The sequence below is a fragment of the Apostichopus japonicus genome, chromosome 8 (genome assembly GCF_037975245.1).
Source record: "Apostichopus japonicus isolate 1M-3 chromosome 8, ASM3797524v1, whole genome shotgun sequence".
Taxonomy (NCBI): Eukaryota; Metazoa; Echinodermata; class Holothuroidea; order Aspidochirotida; family Stichopodidae; genus Apostichopus; species Apostichopus japonicus.
In genome coordinates, this window is record NC_092568.1 from 36,796,506 (window position 1) to 36,814,901 (window position 18,396).

At 36.8% G+C, this 18,396-nt stretch overlaps 2 protein-coding genes across 2 annotated transcripts in view; one reads left to right on the forward strand and one right to left on the reverse strand.

The window, feature by feature from the left end:
* The window catches only part of LOC139971874 (sprouty-related, EVH1 domain-containing protein 2-like), a 33,073-nt gene extending 22,853 nt beyond the window's left edge, over positions 1-10,220 (forward strand). Inside the window, exons 4-5 of the mRNA XM_071978664.1 lie at positions 4,021-4,085; positions 4,894-10,220. Coding sequence (XP_071834765.1) covers positions 4,021-4,085; positions 4,894-5,715 — 887 coding nt within the window. The 3' untranslated portion in view covers positions 5,716-10,220. The remainder of the gene's footprint in view (positions 1-4,020; positions 4,086-4,893) is intronic.
* Positions 9,868-18,396, reverse strand: part of LOC139971867 (uncharacterized) — a 38,477-nt gene continuing 29,948 nt past the window's right edge. Inside the window, exons 15-17 of the mRNA XM_071978652.1 lie at positions 16,357-16,443; positions 13,749-13,904; positions 9,868-11,917 (exon numbers count right to left, since the gene is read on the reverse strand). Coding sequence (XP_071834753.1) covers positions 11,837-11,917; positions 13,749-13,904; positions 16,357-16,443 — 324 coding nt within the window. The 3' untranslated portion in view covers positions 9,868-11,836. The remainder of the gene's footprint in view (positions 11,918-13,748; positions 13,905-16,356; positions 16,444-18,396) is intronic.

Sequence of the window (18,396 nt, forward strand, 5' to 3'; positions counted from 1 at the left end):
TACTCACTTAAATTCAGAAGCCTACACCTCATATCTTAAGGATTTAATCATTTAAAGGTTAAAAACTATTCTGAATTAAGTCCATCGGTAACTAAATCGCAGATTAACATTGTCGCAGCAGACAATGAAAAATTCAGAATTACACAATAGTGTCCCATTACTACATTAGAGTGTTGTTTTAAACTATGGTCTTTTACCTGATAATCTTTTGTTCCGGTCAGTACATAGCCTGACTAAAGCCAAAGCAGAACAGTATCGCTCAACGATGCTTATTCAATGCCTATTCCGTTTATATCCATGCTTAAATATCTGCAATTTAGTTATACCTCTGTTTCATCCTTCATAAATTGGTGTCAACATATGTAAAGGTTTGTTACCTAACTGGGAAGGTCAGTGGGTCAATTCCCTCCAATAATGGCCCTCTGTTGGATGAAACAGATCCCGGCTAAATTAAGTTACCTTTCTTGAGGAGTTTGTGGCCCAGTAAGGGTTCAGTGCTACCATCCTTTATGGGTCAGTTTTCCTTATTAGATTGAAAACTCAGCAGAAGTGGAGCGTTGAGTTTTATTAAGCAATTGAAGTTTTGGGTAACAGAGCTAATCTGGTCATGGAATCCGTTGTTCCAAACAATGTTGTAGTTAATAATCGTGGGTTTATTTGCAATTAATGCTGAGCGTTCCATTCCACCTAAAAGCAGGAGCGTTGACATGAAGTCCTTTGTGTTTGCAACCAGCTAAATGTTATTGTGTGCTGTAGGCTCTTTGCTGACACTGGTGAAATTTCCGGTTACTGCATATTATGCATGACAAACAAGGAAAAATGTAGTAATTTCAGCACATTTCTTTAAGGAAGGTACACGTGTACACATTCCCCATATTTAAAAATCAGAAATTCAATCATGATCCGTTTACTATGAACACAGTTTTCAATAGTCAATAAAATTTAGAAACGAAAGGTGGTTGAAATTTTCTTAAATTTCATACATCTAAAAATAACAGAAAAGCAACACCAACATTTTTGTTGCATATATTGGCAATAAATGGAATTGTAATTGTCTCAGACCAGGATGTTGGCTAATAACTTTGCCATTATATAGGGAAAACAATGTTGGCAAAGTTCTCAGGACCTGAGGTAACCCAATGTAATAACACAAGTGGCAAATTGCTACACAATAACACTAAAGTGCACTTTTATTAGCAGTAGTGCCACAATGCATTTCCTCTTTAATACTCACTATCTATGTACAGAGAGACAGAGCTATAAAGGTTACTAAATTGAGTGGGGGTTCCTATCAGGGGAAAGACTCTGGTATTAACCTTGTCGTTCATGTCAAATTTGATTTGTAATTATAATATCTTCATTCTGCCCACTGTTGTTGTTTAACTACTGGCTCTAGTTCATTACAAAGGTTGCAAAACCCTCTTCCATTTGCAGGGAATAAATTAATGTTTAAATTTTGTAAAACAGTTTTGAAGTTTCTAAACTTGTGTCTCATATAAAGTATATACTGCGTTCCTGGTGTACAAAACTGCTATGTATGCATCTTTGCATTGATATAGCAGTTTGCCCATATTGTATCTATAGGATTTAGCGGTGTGATACTTGATAAATTATTCCCCCCTGATTCGCTAGGTGGTATATATATATATATATATATATATAATGCAATGGAGGTAAAGCGACAAAGGCAAATGAATATATATAAATGAAAATCGTAATGAGTTGGAAAATCAAGAACAGTGAAAAAACTTTCAGCCTCCACAGGGATTCGAACCACGGGCCTTCTGCTCTGTACGCGGACATTATATATATATGTATATATATATATATATATATATATATATATATATACTGTACTGTATTCTACTATATACATTGGTGTGTATATTCTATATGTTGCTGCAAAAACACTCTCTTGTCAATTCATCACTTGATATTCAGGCCAAATCCTTGTTACGTTTGATGCTATTTTTATAGTCACTGCATATTCACTGCCTAGAATAGAGCTTAGGAACCAATTCAATATATCAGTCTTGGATTTTCTCTCCATCTGTACTTTGTTGTTGTTCTCTGATGTATGATAGCCTGGTTAGCATGTTACCTTTTGATTTGATGGATAAGTGGTAAATCTTTAATCCATCTCTTCCCTGGATTTGATCTGGGATTCCTATACAACCATAGATAGGAACTTCCTATTTCCAGCAGGACATCCACACGGAAATACTTAATGTAGGAACAGGAAGTGATGTCATACTTGGCTGTCCGCTCGTTCCACGGAATGCTTCCACTGTTTTTCGCACTACCTTGTCACTGCGGATATCCTTTCTATTTAAGCAGACAGTTGTTTTACATTGCCAGGAAGGTTTAGTGATTCTGGGTAATGGAAAGTAGGAAGATCTTGGCAAAAGTCAAGTGGTCTTTGAATTTCATGGCATATCATTCTTTTAAAGATGTGGGTTTGAAAAACTTTCAAACGAGAGGTTAGGACGAAACGGATTTAGATAGCAAATTCTGCTTGTTGTGATGACGCGGAATGCTGTGGAGGTCTGGTGTTGGTGTACGTTTACATAATTCTGAAAAATAGGAAATATTAGTATGGATGATCAGTAAATTGCAATGACCTTGTTGATGTCAACTGTAGCTGCTTTGAGACTATGGTAGATTTACAAGCTTTGTTCTCATGTGTAGGAATACATTGTACATGATTGATATAAAGGATCCAAGTAGCCTTATTGATTGTTGCGCAGAATAATTTGCTGAATTTTACTTCCAAGTCTAAGAATTGAGGGGGTGATAAAGTTAATTTATAACTGTTCATGCATATTGCTCATTGCTGTAGGAAAGAGACAAGCTGAGAAAAGAGGCAAAGTTTCAATTTTTAAAATACCCCGTTTTTTAAATTTTTTTTAAATGCGACTGTGTGTTAACCTGATATGCGTCACTATTTTCATGACCATTTCCACATGTCAATAAATATTCCTTTTTTATTTGTTCTGGAACTTCAATATTCTTTCTGTTTTAATTCAGATAATTATGTTGGACCACTAGTTCCCCCCTCCCCCCCTTCAATGTTTTGTCTGCAAAATTCTAAACTGCACCCGATATGTCTTCACTCATCTAGTCACTGGATGGTTGAACACAGCAAAGTTTGCTACCGATACTTTGAGAAATCCTTTGTCAAGTACATTTGTCAAGTACAGACCTAATCACAAGTAATCAGTAAACACACTCTGCAGAAATGTATTGAAATGTCTCAGCATTTCTCTTGTTTGCCGGGATGGGACGACAAGAAAATTTGAACAGACAGAAAATGCCTTAAGATAAAATCCCGACAGAATTGAGGGAAAACACCAGATTTCCACTGAATAGTACCCTGTTGCAATACTCACTGTAGCCTCTCCATAGGTTGATGTTCTACTATCAGCCCTATAAATCTGTCATGATTTCAACTATTAGTAATGAGGCATAATCCCATGTAAATTGTTCCTAACTAGGAAAGTCACTGGCTAGATTCATTAGCCTCTTTTTACTTCTCCAAGCTTTACAAACTCGATGACAGAAATACTAGCAAAGTGCATTACAGGTTACAGAGCAGTAAATGGTACAGTCAGAGAATGGCAGGATGTACACAAGAGAGAAAGAACAGAAACAGTTATTATTTGAGGTGGTCTTGGGGCATTGAAAGATAATAAAAATAAAATAAAATCTATATTTTCATCTTGTTAAAGTCACCTGCACAATTAGTTATAGGCTACTACTGTTCTACAACTTATAATCTGTATATATTTTGGATAAATTCATATTGTTTGTAAAAAAGTGTTCAATTTCTGGTCAGGGGATGCTTTGGTTTAAAAGTTTTAATATTTATACAGTGAAATTGTAAGGGATACATACCTTCTTGCCAGTGTGACGCAATCCATGGATGTTTCTTCATCAATGTTTTCTTACTTACAGTGACTTAATTAATAGAGTGATTGATTGATTAATTAATTAATTGATATTATTTTGTTGCATTTTCAGGTTGTTCTTCCAGTGATTCTTCAGTAAACCCTGATGACGATGTAGAGGAAACTGAAGTATACCCAGTACGTTTTTACTTTCTCCATTTTGCAAACTCAAACATATTATCAGAGAGAAATTCATGCTTTAAAAGAATTTGCTGTGGATGGATTTAGACAGGCTAGCATTTATTGATGTTTCCATAAAGAACCACAATGACCATACATCATTTTGTTAAATACCAAGGCTGATGAAGTTAAGCAAAGCATAGTGTAATGTAGGGATCTCTTTAAATACAGTATTAAATTTATTTTGTGGTATTGTATATAGACAATGCCAAACACAAGTGAGCTCACATGCCATACTAACCGCATAATGTGTAACAGTTACATACTGGATTGTGTTATCATACAAAACTAGTAGTGGTCACCACAAAATCTACTTTATTCACTGAGTATTTTTCCTATTAAAAGGTGAAAACATGTGAGTTTGTGTAGCATTTTGTGTAGCAGTTGTAGCAGTGTAGCAGTTGTTAAATTTTAGTTGCTATAAATGGCTGAAATGTGGGACGTGCAACTTCCGTAATCTTGTAGATCCGGACGGATGAGTAAGTTGGTAGAGAGTGTGTTTTTGTGGGTGCAGTACCAAAACTTTACCAACTGTGATATTATAGGTAGATAGGGAAAGTGCCAGATGACCGAAGATTGGGTAAGAATTGTTGTTGGTAAATACACAAATCAGTTGGTTTGGGGGACTTCTATGTACAAACAACTATTTCACATCTAGTATGTCATTCCCAGACTCTTATATCTATCATGGTTAAGTGTATTAAATCAGGTCACATTCTTCATACATGTGTAACTCACAGAAATTCTCTTTCCTTATGTTTTTCAGCATGATCCACTCCTGCCTGCCATTCATGACTACAAGAATACTCACCCATGTGTACTCGTTCCATCACCTAAGGATGATACTAAAGTACGGGACTTAATTATTTCAAACACTTTTGGCACACAGAGATACAGTCATCCAAACAACCATCAACATTTACATAAAGTTATCTATCTGCCCGACTTGAAACAGCCGAGAAGTGTAGATAAGAAATCGAAAGATAGGCCCGCTGATGAAAACGTGTGGATCAAAATCCATCAGGACTGGCAGCCGAGGAGAGTCAGCCATCCGGAGCCGACGAATCAAGCCTATGTGAAACTTGTAAAAAAGCCGCAAAGTATTCATGAGTACATTTATCCATTCACGCCGCAGTCGGATATGTACAAAGGGGAAGACGACCTGAAGAAGACCACGCGAGGAGTTCCCAAAGTCATATCCACTCAGCCGCCATCGTCGCCACCGCTAAAGTTGCCATTTAAGCCGGAACCCGTGCGGTGTATACACTGTGGACAAAAGTTTGATCCGGATAACAATATGAGGGGAAGGTGCCAAGATGCCCCCGACGAGTTGCTAGAATTCATTGGCAAAATGACTTGTATTTCGTGTGCGCAAGGCTTGATCTACCATTGTGTAAATGATGTGGATGGGGACTATGTAGATCCATGCAGTTGTAGTTGCACTGGCAATCACTTTTGTAAAAGATGGACATGCTTAGCGATGTTTTCCTTGCTGGTGCCATGTCTTTGGTGCTATATCCCTCTAAGAGGTTGCCATTGGTGTGGGAAGCAGTGTGGTTGTTGTGGAGGCAGACACAAAGCAACCTGAAAAAAATGGTCCTTTTGTCATTGTTTTTGCTCAATATGTGCATCGATGAAATCTTCACTATTTTTTTGCCAACATCTGAGCTTTCTGAAGTTAACGAAATCGCTCCTCTTCATCATCACCAATCACCATGATGATTGTGAACATCATCATCGTGTTCGTCGTCGTCAGTGGTACATGACACACCTGTTCTTGCTTTCATCCTAAGGATAAGGGTGTGCTAAGTTTACTGTCATTGTTACCATTGTAGTTATCTCTAACGATGCACCTGCTGTAGGCTGTTGTAGTCATTCCATTTTTGTCACAGGTTTTACTGTCCAGTCATCCACCGTTTTACAAACTTAGCGATGTGTAAAAGCCGATCTGTGTTTGGATGTTTCGGAGATGAAACCAAATCTGTTATGCATGTTAAGCTATCGCTGATGTTTTGTGTCACTGCTGTTGTAGTAGGTCATCAATGCCATTTTGTGGTATCCAAGGGTAAGGGGTGCGACGGGAGATATTACAGGAACACAACATGTCGAGTACACAAAATGTAGAGACTGTATTTCACTGTTAGTACCAACTTGAAGGATAGCATACAATACAACAACAGATTCAACTTGGTCATATGGGAATTCAACACTGTGACACCATTGACAAAAAGTTCATAACTGCCTATATTCTGTATTAAATTATTATCAAAACCTATAGTAAGCCCTGTTAAAACAGTTACAGTTGTAAAAATATAAATAGTGTTTCTTCCTTGCTCAAATGGTCTTAACAACAATCCACACTTGACCACTTTCCATAGTACTATGTTAGCTAATATGCGATTACGCCACTCTGCTATTATATATATATATCTATATATATATGTATTTAAACATTCTAACACTGTATGCCCTCACCAGCCCACAATTTGACCTATGAATGCCATTTCTATATTTGCTGAAAATTTGTGGTCTTTACATTATTCCTGAACTTATAAGCAAAGACCCCAGGGGCACAGCTTATTAGGATGGTACCATTATGGAGAAATTGTGGGCTTGTGGAGAAGTACAAATGTCCTATCCAGACATTATGGTTTGTTGTGTTGAACAAGCAGATGCAGTTGATACAGTTCCAAGCAGATAAAATGATTGGTTGTTGCTGTCCATGATCTGTAAATTACCAAATTCCAATTGCTAGGCATCTTACAGAGCTGTGTAGTTTGTGTAAGTTTTGCTGGTACAATACATGGAAATTTAGAGGTTACCTGCAAAAAGCATAATTTTTCAGTTTTAGTCCACTTGATATTACTTGAACTGCAAATATGAAGGCAGAAACTTTAAAGTTTCCATACGTTGATGACACAGACATGCTAATGAGTGTATAACCACCACCACGTAGATCCCTCTGTTAAATTGAGGGTATCCTAGTACTGTGTGTGAGTACCACATACAGCTTGGTTAGAATGACAGAAAGTTTACAAGCCTGCATAATAAAAATCAGCATGAACTGCCCTATTGTCACATGGATCAGTTGCTTGTATTGTCAGCTGGTGTTTATAGTTGTATTCTTACTACTTACACTATTACGAGATGTGATCTCCCACTTTGTTTTTGTTTAGGCACCCATCAGCATACAACAATAGTACAGTGTTTGCATTAAGTCCAAAACAGACTGGCTATAATTAGATCAGATGTTATTTGGTTGTAATCCATAAAATCGAAAATGTTTGGATGTGTCGGGAAATGTAATCAATGTTAAGCAACACTGCCTGGTTATGTTTTCATCAGAAATGATTTATCCATTTACAAGTGATGATATTTTGTTTTTATCATTGGTTGTTTAATCAATAACTAAGAAATTAATATTCATGATTGATGATGTATCATGGAATATTGAAGTTTTACAAAGAAAGTTATTGTGAGCTGTTGAGATGTCCAAAACACTACAAAATATTTTTTAACATTCGTCTCTAATTCCCTTCTGAAGTCAGTGTGTGACGTCTGAGGTTGGTGGAAGAAACCATGTTGAATTAGTCATAAAAGTGACATATAGCAAGTCAATGCAAAAACTAGTTGAGTTTAGATACAATCATAAAATTCATCGAAAGGGCTTTTTCACTAAAATAGCCGATATATATATATTCCTATGTTCCTCAAGCCAGTATCTGGCTTTAAAGGACATAAAACTTCATCTGCTAACTCATGTAAGTGACCTCCTCTGCTACAAGCTGGATCAAGATTCTTTCTAATTTTGAGTTTAATATTGGTACTGTAACACACAGCAACGTTTCTTCTTTGTAGTAGAACCAGGATTCCTCAGATTGTGAAGCATAAACCATCTTATAAGCTGCATCTCGTTTTTGACATTCTTTTTCCTTTTTTTTTTTCTTCTCTGTTTATTTCTCGTTCTAAAAGACAATGAAAATCCAAACACAAAGTACTGTTTATACAAAAAAAAAAAAAATTAAAAAAATAATACTTGGAACTTTTTGGTGCGACATTCTCTCATGTTTGTGTGTAACATACATCAGATCTGCATCTTGTGTGTTTTTAAGGATTTGTTGTAGCTAACTTCTCATGATATTATACATTATTATATATACTCTTTGTAAGTGTTTTTTTGACTTTCACAAAGCGTGACGTTAATATTATTATTATTATTTGTCTTTCCTTTCGTTAGGAAGGACAGCTCTCATGAACCAATTTCTTGTTTCTTTTAACATTCCACCACAGTTGTTTTAGGTGCTTGTGGCATGCATGCTATATAGTCAAGAATTAAAAAAACGTTTAAAAGATCAGTGTTCTTATCTCAGGCACATACTTAGTACACAAGGCAGTAGCAGTAAACTGTACAGTCTTAACATTTCCTCAACAACATAGTAGAAACTATATAATTCGTCCTGTCTCTGTGTAGTGGAAACTATGCTTCAAGTTGCTAAGATCGTTAGTGTTCAAGTTCTTACCATCCTTAATGAACAGAAGAACGCTGCCCTCTATCGTAATGCATTGTTCGTTACGGTACTTCATTAATACGTTACGTGTACTTTGGGGCATTTGGGTGAGGTGGGAAGGGATAGTACTTAGTTCATTAAAGAGAAAAGGAAGTTTGTTTTGTTTGTCCCTTAGCCAACTGTTCAGTCCATGCAGATTATCTGAATGCCTGTATTTAGTCATCACTTGGTTTCTACCAGATGAAATGTTCCGATTGGTTAAATATCCTCTTGGTTATATATGGGGGTACTAGGACCACCACCCCACCCCTCCAAATTTTTTGCTCCTAATTTAAGAATCTTAAACCAGTGGGTGACCCTGGTGTGAATTCTTTGACCAATAATTTTTGACCAAACTGGTACATCAGTGGAGGAGTATCTATGTTTCAAACAAATGTTCTTAATGTATTCACTTTTATCAGATACCTCCATCTTACTACTCCATGGCACTCATTGTTACACTTTTTACTTGATCTTTGTGCAATGCCCTATTATTCTAAAAAAGTACCGAGTTTATGGACAGACTTTTATCTACTTGGGTTTGTACACAAATACTGGAGAGAAAACTATGAGTGACATGGGAAGGGGTGTTTGTTATTCAAGGAGTAGAAGTCACTGCCTATGAGCTTTTAAACAAATTTTGAACAAAGAGGAAGAATGTTTGATTGTGATTTTTGAACTTTCAAATGTCATTCTGCCAATGGCTCAAACAGTAAAATAGATTAAAAATAAAATTAATGTTCACATCAGGTTTTTTTTAAATCAAGTTTTAATATTTTTTATTTTAAAATGTATTTGGGCATTGAGAGGATGTCTTGCAAGAGTAAATCAAATCTAAATCATTAAAAGGGAAATTAAAAAAATTGGAATTTGGTTTCCTTTGGCTAGAATTTCACCTTGTTTTTTTCACAACCACTGCCCTTATTCTAGTGAAAAAATGTATTTCTGGATTTGAGTTTGACAATTTAGTATTTGCCTATCTAAGGAAATTTTGATTTTGAAATTTGATCAAGAAACTGGAAGTTACTGTTTACTTTTATGAAAGATGAGAGAATTTTCAGCCAAGCTTAGCTTTTTATGTATTTTTTTGTTGTAAGAGCTGTGCCGTCTCTCTGTGACAGTTTAATCATTTTAATAGAGGGCAGTAGATAATTATATTGCTCCTGTCAAAAGTAACATCCCTATCTTTCTTAAAAGTCAATTTGTTTTTTTTTTAAATTATGTTACTCTGTTATTAAGAATATTGTAAAGAGAAGAGAGACAAACATTGTATGGTTTTATGTTTGGTGTTCCATGGAAACAGTTATGGAACTGCTATTTAATGTTTATCCATTGTACAGTGTAAAGCTACCGAAAGGGGTGACAAGAGTTATTAGAGGAACATGTACAGAGATTTTAAGAAGAAAAAATAATTAAAAAAGACTTGTAATCACCTTAATCAGCCATGAGAAAAAAGTTTCAAAAAAATAAATAAATAAAAAGTGTACAAATATTTGTACCAATGGCAGTATTTAAGAAATATGCATGAAACATGCCAAATATACAATCCTTTGTCTTGCTTGCTTTTTTGTGTTTGACTGCAAAATATATGCACATGATATTTTGACATATATTACAGTAACAATATGCCATTTTCAAGGGTATTGATAGCTATCATCTTTGGAGGTATCTCTAATATGCCTGTGAATGGTCATCTCAGTTGCCCTCAAATAAATATCAAAATGTAGCTTCCCCGACCCCCCCCCCCCTTCCCAGAGCATTCTGCCTTTGCACCAAGACATTTCATCATCTTCATTTCAATGTAGGAATTTGCAGGGTAAGTAGTCTTGAAATTTCAAACTATATATATTATTACCCTTAACATATGTTGGGTAGGCGTTGCTAATGACCTTCAAATGATATCAAACAGTAAACAAACACCCTGACAGGTTTCACTCTGTAAAGAGGGGATTTTGTTTTGGTAATTGTTTTTTTTGTGCGTCAGTCTTCGTCCAAGAAGTCGATCCTCTGTGACGTTCACCGTATACCTCAAATGACGTCAAAAATGGTTAAGGATTCTTTTGAACCTCTTATTTAACGACCACAACTTTTACTAGAAGATTCTACCTCTCAACCAAATGAAAAGCTTACCAGAATAATTAGTATACCCATCTTTGTGACATTTAAAGACATCACAACTGAACAAACTTTATAACCACAAAGACATCAACAAGCTTTGGGATATTTTCTTACTGATGTGTGTGGGTTGATGTTTGCTGAGACTTTAATTGATTTTAAGTAAACATTTCTCATCGACAATCACCTTCTTATTTGAGTAACAAATACCACCGGGGGGGGGGGGGGGGGGATGGTTATTACTTCTTATGAGATAATCATGTTTTAATGGAGGGAAGGGAACTGCTGTTACGATAAACAGAGAGACGAAGGCTTGACATCACACTGATTGAATGCATTGACGTAATAGTAGAGAAGCCGCGGCTAGAGTGAAATGATTCAGTTTCGGAAACTTGCAACTCTGTATTACCGACTTTGTGCTGTTAAAAACTAAAAAAGGTATTTATTGCTTCTGGGAAGGGAAGAGGGTGGGAGATGCATAAATCTGGTAAGGTAATATAACAAACAGGAATTGCTAAAGATTCACAATGTAAATTAAGGACACAAATATGGCGAGCTCACTCTATGCTATCCTTTCTTAAACTGTTCTAATCAAGTGTTGCACACAAAACATATTTTTCATACAATATGGAAAGTTACTGCAGCAGGAGAGGAACTCAAACCACTACACACAATGGAGACATAAATATTACACGATTTATATGAGAGCTGATACAGAAGATAAATGATACAAGACTGGAACAGAAGATGCATAGTCACCACAGAGATACAATATTACCAGATCTGATAATGATGATATAATCAAACAAACTCTAGTTACTACATATGGAATGACATTACTGCTAGCTGGAATATTAGTAATATTGATGATATAATCAAACAACAACGAGGGGAAACACAAACAAATCCACGGTTCACTTCCGTTGTAACTTCTACCCTCCAACCGACAACCTCGGATAAAACAAGTTACACAAACACCAACTGTATAATAATTAAGTACATCCTCCTAACTGGCGTACTTAGTCGGTGGTCAGGTCTGGATCAAGCTCACGCCTCCTCAATCAGCCAATCACTGTGGAGGAGCTGCTCTTCAAATAAGTCGTCATCCTCCAGAAGGGATTTGACTAACTGTGAAGACAAGAAAATGAAATGATACATTAGTTATGAAATTGTTATCGTTGCATCCACTGAATGTGTAAGTTACTAAAACCTTCCAAGTAGAACAACATGATATAACTTAATAATGAACCGCTCCTAAGGGAATACCTTATGATTATGCCACAATCAAGTTTCAGTTTTCCTTCATTAATAACCTCTTTACAAATAATCTTTGCCTCTTTATCCTGTCACAGAGACACTAAAGGAAAGTTGAAATTTCAGAAAGAATGCCTTTCTGAAGAGAATTGTGTAAAGGGGAGACAATAAAAAGTGGGTAAAAAAATCATCTATCCCAAACGACCATGTTGGACAGTCATTAAACTGCTGCTCATAACTGTATTGGAACTAGCCTCAAATTATTCTTCGTCGTAAAGTGGGGGCAGCATACTAGAACAACACTGGGTTTCAATCTGAAGAATCCAGCAGTAAGAAGGTGTCCATGCAACAACACAAACATACATTCTCATTAAGTGACATGGATGCTAGTAACTCCATCAATCATTTCACAGACTAAATGTTTGTCAACCTTTGGTTTTCACCTCAAATCCAAACATAACCATTCAAGCAAGCTTATTGATATTTTTATTTGATATTTTGCAGTTTTTTCAACATAACTGCAAAATTGTTTTTAAAAATCTTTCTTCATACATGATTGACCAATTTCACCTTTTCCAGATTAAGTTTTTGTTGTTGCCACCAGTGAATATCACTCGGGCACTGACTGCAATGAGCTTGCCCAGATTTGTGAATGACAGTTTCTTCAGCATTACGATCACATCTGTACCAAACAATGCTAAACTCATGGATACTTGCTTGCCATGGGTAGACATGTAACCTCTGCACTAAGGTTTGTATTTTTCTGAGGTGGAATGTTCATGTGCGACACCCACAACTAGAAAACATATTACCTCAAAGGTGGCAGATGTTGGCAAACTGGCATACTTGGTATGTGGCTAGCCCAGTTCAAGATCCTTATTATTTAGGTGCAGTTCAAAGGTCAGCAGAGTCAGATTGTCAAAATGTTAATAGCACTGTATCTTAACTGGGATGAAGTTTGTACATACATGAGAGGTTTTCCTTGTGATGTGTTTACAAGCCTACAGTTTTTGGTGGAAGTTAAAGGTCATTTGAGGTCAAAACCTGAAAATCTTTTTTAAACCCAACATTTCAGGAAAAGGAATGTTTATAATTGTCATACCCAGGATGTACTTGCCCATTATAAGTACATGGCCTCTATTATGTTTGGTAGAGGTCAAAAGGTGAACATTGCAACAGCTCTATATGGCAAGAATAGTGACATTGCGGAAGTTTGAACTTGAATAACAGACTGGCAATTACTTTGTGCCAAATATTTACTTTCTGTAGGGAAGTCAAAGATCATTTGAGTTCAAAAGAAGTGAAGACCTGGAAATCTTGATATCTGGTCGGGTTGTTAGTTCATTATTTATAGTCTTTCGGCTTAACTATTTTTTCGAGTGGACAATTGGTAACAGAAAATGCAGTGAAGGAGACAAAAAAAATATTCCAGCTGCAGACGAAGTCAAAGTTCCATAGTGTGACGCAGACATTTTACAGTAAATTTTAAGAGTTGTTCAACTTTTGGTACCAGAAATCAATTAGGTGAAAAGATGAAACTGATTTGATGCTACTGCCAATTTATAACTCCTTTGCAAGTGAACATCAATACACCATACATTCAACCAGCTTGTTTGAGGGAAGTATGTGGCCAAGGAAGGGTGGGGGGAGGGGGGAAAGGGGCATGATAAAAGTGGGAGGGCGGGTGGGTAGCCCATATACATACATCTTCTGTGACTTGCTCTAAACCAGTAGCTTCTTTACGGCCGTCGAGTGGCTGTGCATTTTCGTCAGTTCCTTCGCAATCGAATGGGGGTGATTCTTGGCTATAGGTTTGTTGGAAAGCCTCCAGCAAGTCCACATCGCCTACTTCCTCCAGATACTGTTGAAATTAGTCAAAATTAAGATCACCATGTTGATAAGCTGACTTGGTTCTCATATCGGCATTTACACTAAATCTTGATCTAATCTGATCCTTGTTTAATCTGATTTGATCCCTATGCCCAGATCATACCCTTGAGTTCATGAATAAGATCAAAATCCAACTTCAGAGCCCACCAAAATCATCCCTCCCATGGTGATTTTTGAAACGTAAAATACAGTCATGTCACTTGTGTATTTAAGATGCAAAGCACACAGCGGCGGAGATAATCTGTTGCAGGTTATGGTGTAACCATGACAACAAACACTAATCTCTCCATTGATCTCAGCTTGCATGTGAGACACCTGCAGCCAGCAGTAGTTGTATCAACTTCCGTTTAGAGACATGAGAGGATATGAGTGTGATGTTTGAGTGTAAAGGACCCGGTACCTGAATCAGCCATTTATCATATAATGGACAGAACACAACACACAGCCATTGTCTTGAACCAGTGTAGAAACACTCATACATGATGTAAAACTTGATGCTAAAGGCTCTTAGAAACGGAAATTAATAGTTGCCCAAATTCATATAGATATATATATATATATATATATTGGAAACACTTTTGATTTTTTTTTAACTTTTAGTACAGAGGCGCTCTTTATTGTCATAGCATATACTTCCAATCCAAAGCTGCCTTTTTTCACCTTCTGATCTCTTTTTAGATTTCTTTAGATTCCTTTTTGAGTTTAAACTTAAATGCCCCCCCCCTCTCTCCCCTCACATAACACCCTGCTGTGATTTCTGCTATAGAGGGCCTGCCTCCATAGCACTCCTCTTCTCTTCACACAAATTTCTTTTCCCATCTCAAATCCTGTAGTAGCTGGGCAGTGTTTAATTAGGGAGCTATTCCCGCATAATAATAGCTCCCTGGGTTTCATTCATATGCACAATTTGAAAAGCAGCTGAGAATCTTCATCCATTTCTTGGAATTATAACAAAGCTTATTGCTTCATCCCTAATTTACATACCAACAAATACAACTGTCCATTCGGTTAAACCTATCGCACATGAGTCCAAAACAGTTTTGAACCTTAATTTTGCATCTTTTCACAATAACTGATATTGCCAATAATGACTTCAGCATTTGGCCCCTGTTTGTTTGTTTTGTGCATTTAGATCTCAGAGAGTTTATAATAATACAAGGTTGATTAGACTTACACATTATAAGGATAACCTTCCCTTTGTGTTACATTAACGTCTGTGGGGCGCACTGAAAACATACAGGAGTCAATGACTGGATGATTTTACAATTCCCTAAAGTATAGTACACAACAGTTACACATTAGAGTTCCGTATCCAGAAATTAAGCAAACCAAACAAATGTGATGCCTATAGCAAACATTCCCCCCCACCATATCTTATCCCCCCTCCTCCCCCTACTGTCATAGAATAGAGTTGAGCATAATAGCACACTTATATCCTATTTATGTTTTACCTCGTTGTTACTTCTTGTTGTTCCTTCTTAGCTTTGTATAAGGGCAATATGCCAAGATTTAATATATCCTACATCTTAAATTTAACCAGGGGCTCAATCCAGATGGCATCTCCTTGGTTTACCAAACCCTACAATGAACAAACACATTTGGAATGCCCTTAATACAAAAAAATAATGTAGCCATGTTTAGTGTTTGTGGACTCGGTGTGTTCTTTCACTCTAGTACTACAGTCTGGGAAATGCCCCCCCCCCCCGGGGATCCTGCGGCTAAATAGGAAGGAAAACAGAGAGGGAACAGCCAGATAGCCGACAGTTTCCAAGAAATCGTGGCCAATTAGGGCAGAGAGTCTGTGGAACTGATTACCAGTGTTTATGTAATAACTTCGGGGACAGATGTTAAATGTGTCGAAAGATGAGAAAATGAAAATAGAATCATAGGCAGAATTCTCGCTTCCATCCTCCAGGGAATGACATGATTGATGTATAGAGGGTGGTGGGGGGGGGTGGTGGGGGGCGGGAAAGGAAATGGAATATTCAATAATTTATATTCTACTATAAACAACATGAAAGTAAATCAGAATATTGTCAATTTCTTGGAAACATGTGCTTCACAGAGCTCATTTACATTTCATCAGAAATGTAAAAAAAAAGAGAGCAAAATCAAAAGATTTTCTTATTTCGTTTTTATTTTGGTGTGAATATAATTGTGGGAACATGCAATCAGAGATGTGCTTTTTAGTTTGGGTAAAACCAAAAAAAAAAAGGGTTTTAAACAACAAATGTGAAAATAAGGTCTTTGTTGACAACTTAAGGCAGATTGTTCAATTAAGTTTTGATCAAGACAAAATATACATTGGTACTTGGGATTTCAGTATTTAATATGACAGACTTATAAAGATCAAAATGAAGCCTAGTGAATGGAGAATTCCCCGGCCACTAAATCTGAAAGGTGTTATATAAAGTTGACATTACCTCTTCATCCATACTGGTGGAAGCCAGCTGACTCTCCACTTGGTCCGACGGTGAAATAATATGTGAAATGGAATCATCGCCAGGATCCTAATTGTAGATTGAAAAAAAAAAACATAACAAAAATCAGGTTTTAAGTATGAAATCATGACAAGCCAGGAGGATTCACTTTCAGTTTTAAAAACTTGCAGAATGGAATTAACCTCTGTTGGCAAAGGTAGGGGGGGGGGTGGGGGAGAATTTCATTAACAATTTGGTCTAATGGAAAGCAATTGTTAATCTCAATGATTTTCTCAATGAGTTTGACCAAAAAGCTTCCAGAAATCTTACCTTATAAACAAACGAGGGAATGACGAATGCTGTGAAATATTACAAACCATATCCATTTCGTTTTGGACTTCATGACTTGACAAAATTCCCAACAGTTAACTAATATTAAAAATATTAATCCTATTACAGCCAAAAACTGTTGATGCTCTTATCAATTGTTTATAAATTCTGTTTCTTTTGTCGTTGATTTACGATACCAAATATATCATCAGTCTTGTTTTGAGTCTCCTTCCACCCCCCTGCCCCCTGTCAGTGTTCCCCACCCCCTGTCAGGCTTTCCTTGGTTCCCTTCCAATAATTCCACCTTTCAGACATTCCTCATTTATTTGGCCACATGCTCTCATTTCTTAGGATATGTCTCGATTCTTACATCTGCCACCATTCCATATCGTATTAAAACCTCTTTCCGTTAACATGGTTTAACTATATATATATATATATACCGGTTCAACCTGTCCTTTGCAATATCATTAATATCCATCCTGTGCTGGTTAATATCAAGAAGTTGTAATAAGTGTTGTACAAGAGTAATGGATCCCTGTGGACTCTCCGTCGGTAAAAAATATGACCGGTAAAATTAGGTGAACCGCAGTATGGCTCCCTCTATGGGACAACCACCTGAAATTTGTTTCATCAGACCCAAAGCTAACTGTGCGATCAAAGTGCTAAGTTCAGTAGGCTGCGCGTATACCCATGTGACTAGTAAATTCAGTTTGGGGTGACACAAATTTGCAGGGCAAAGAATTTTCATTCTTTTTTGGATGTTTTGTTGATACCCAAAAGTGATTATGCAGGTCAGATCATGGGTATCTTCACTGACCTAAATATAAACATAGGAATTTAAACTTGATATTTTGAAATGCAATTAAAAATGGCCTTGCTAAGCTTGAATGGATATTGACTTATTGATAACCTTCCTGGTACTTGTGGCAAACTCTTATAGTGTCATTGATTGGTCAATAATATTGACTGGAAGATATATAGCAAGGCTTGATAATCATTTGGTTCTATTTCCTGTCTTTGTTTACGAATCAGCTTTGTTTACATGACGAAATGAACGTTCTTTGATCTCTACGGTTTACAACGATTACCGGCAAAACTAGGAATGCATCTGTGAGGATACTCACATGTAAATGGTTATTTAATATTAAACTGGGTATGCAAGCTGACAAAATTAAATATACAATATAATAATTAATCAAGGTTACATAGCTAAGTCAAAGGACTTGCAATCTAAGGGTTACAGGTTCATCTTCTGGCTAGATCGTTGTGTCCTCCACTGCCTCTTGTCAGCCAGGTATTTAAAGGGTGTGAAGACTCGCGCAAAAGGAAACGTCTAATGCCGGTAATTTGACCTAGTTTCGAATGAGGTGTAACAGAAGTGTTAAACACCACCATCGATCCCAGAAAATACACACACAGCTTGCTACCGTCGGTAATTAGACACTAGTGTACAGTCAGTACATACAGCTGCGGTCAATACCCACAGCACAGTATACAAACGATACAGCGATGGACATCTCAGGTCCAGCTAAAGATAACAATTAAGGTATCACGTTTCATTACTGCCTGCATTTTGTAGCGACACGAACAAAACGTCACTTGCAAGCAACAGAAAGTTGTGACTTTTTCAGTCGGCTGCACACGGTTTGGGGCGAGTCTTCACTGCCTTTAAATGGAGATCTGTGACGGATTTTGTAAATATAGTTACAT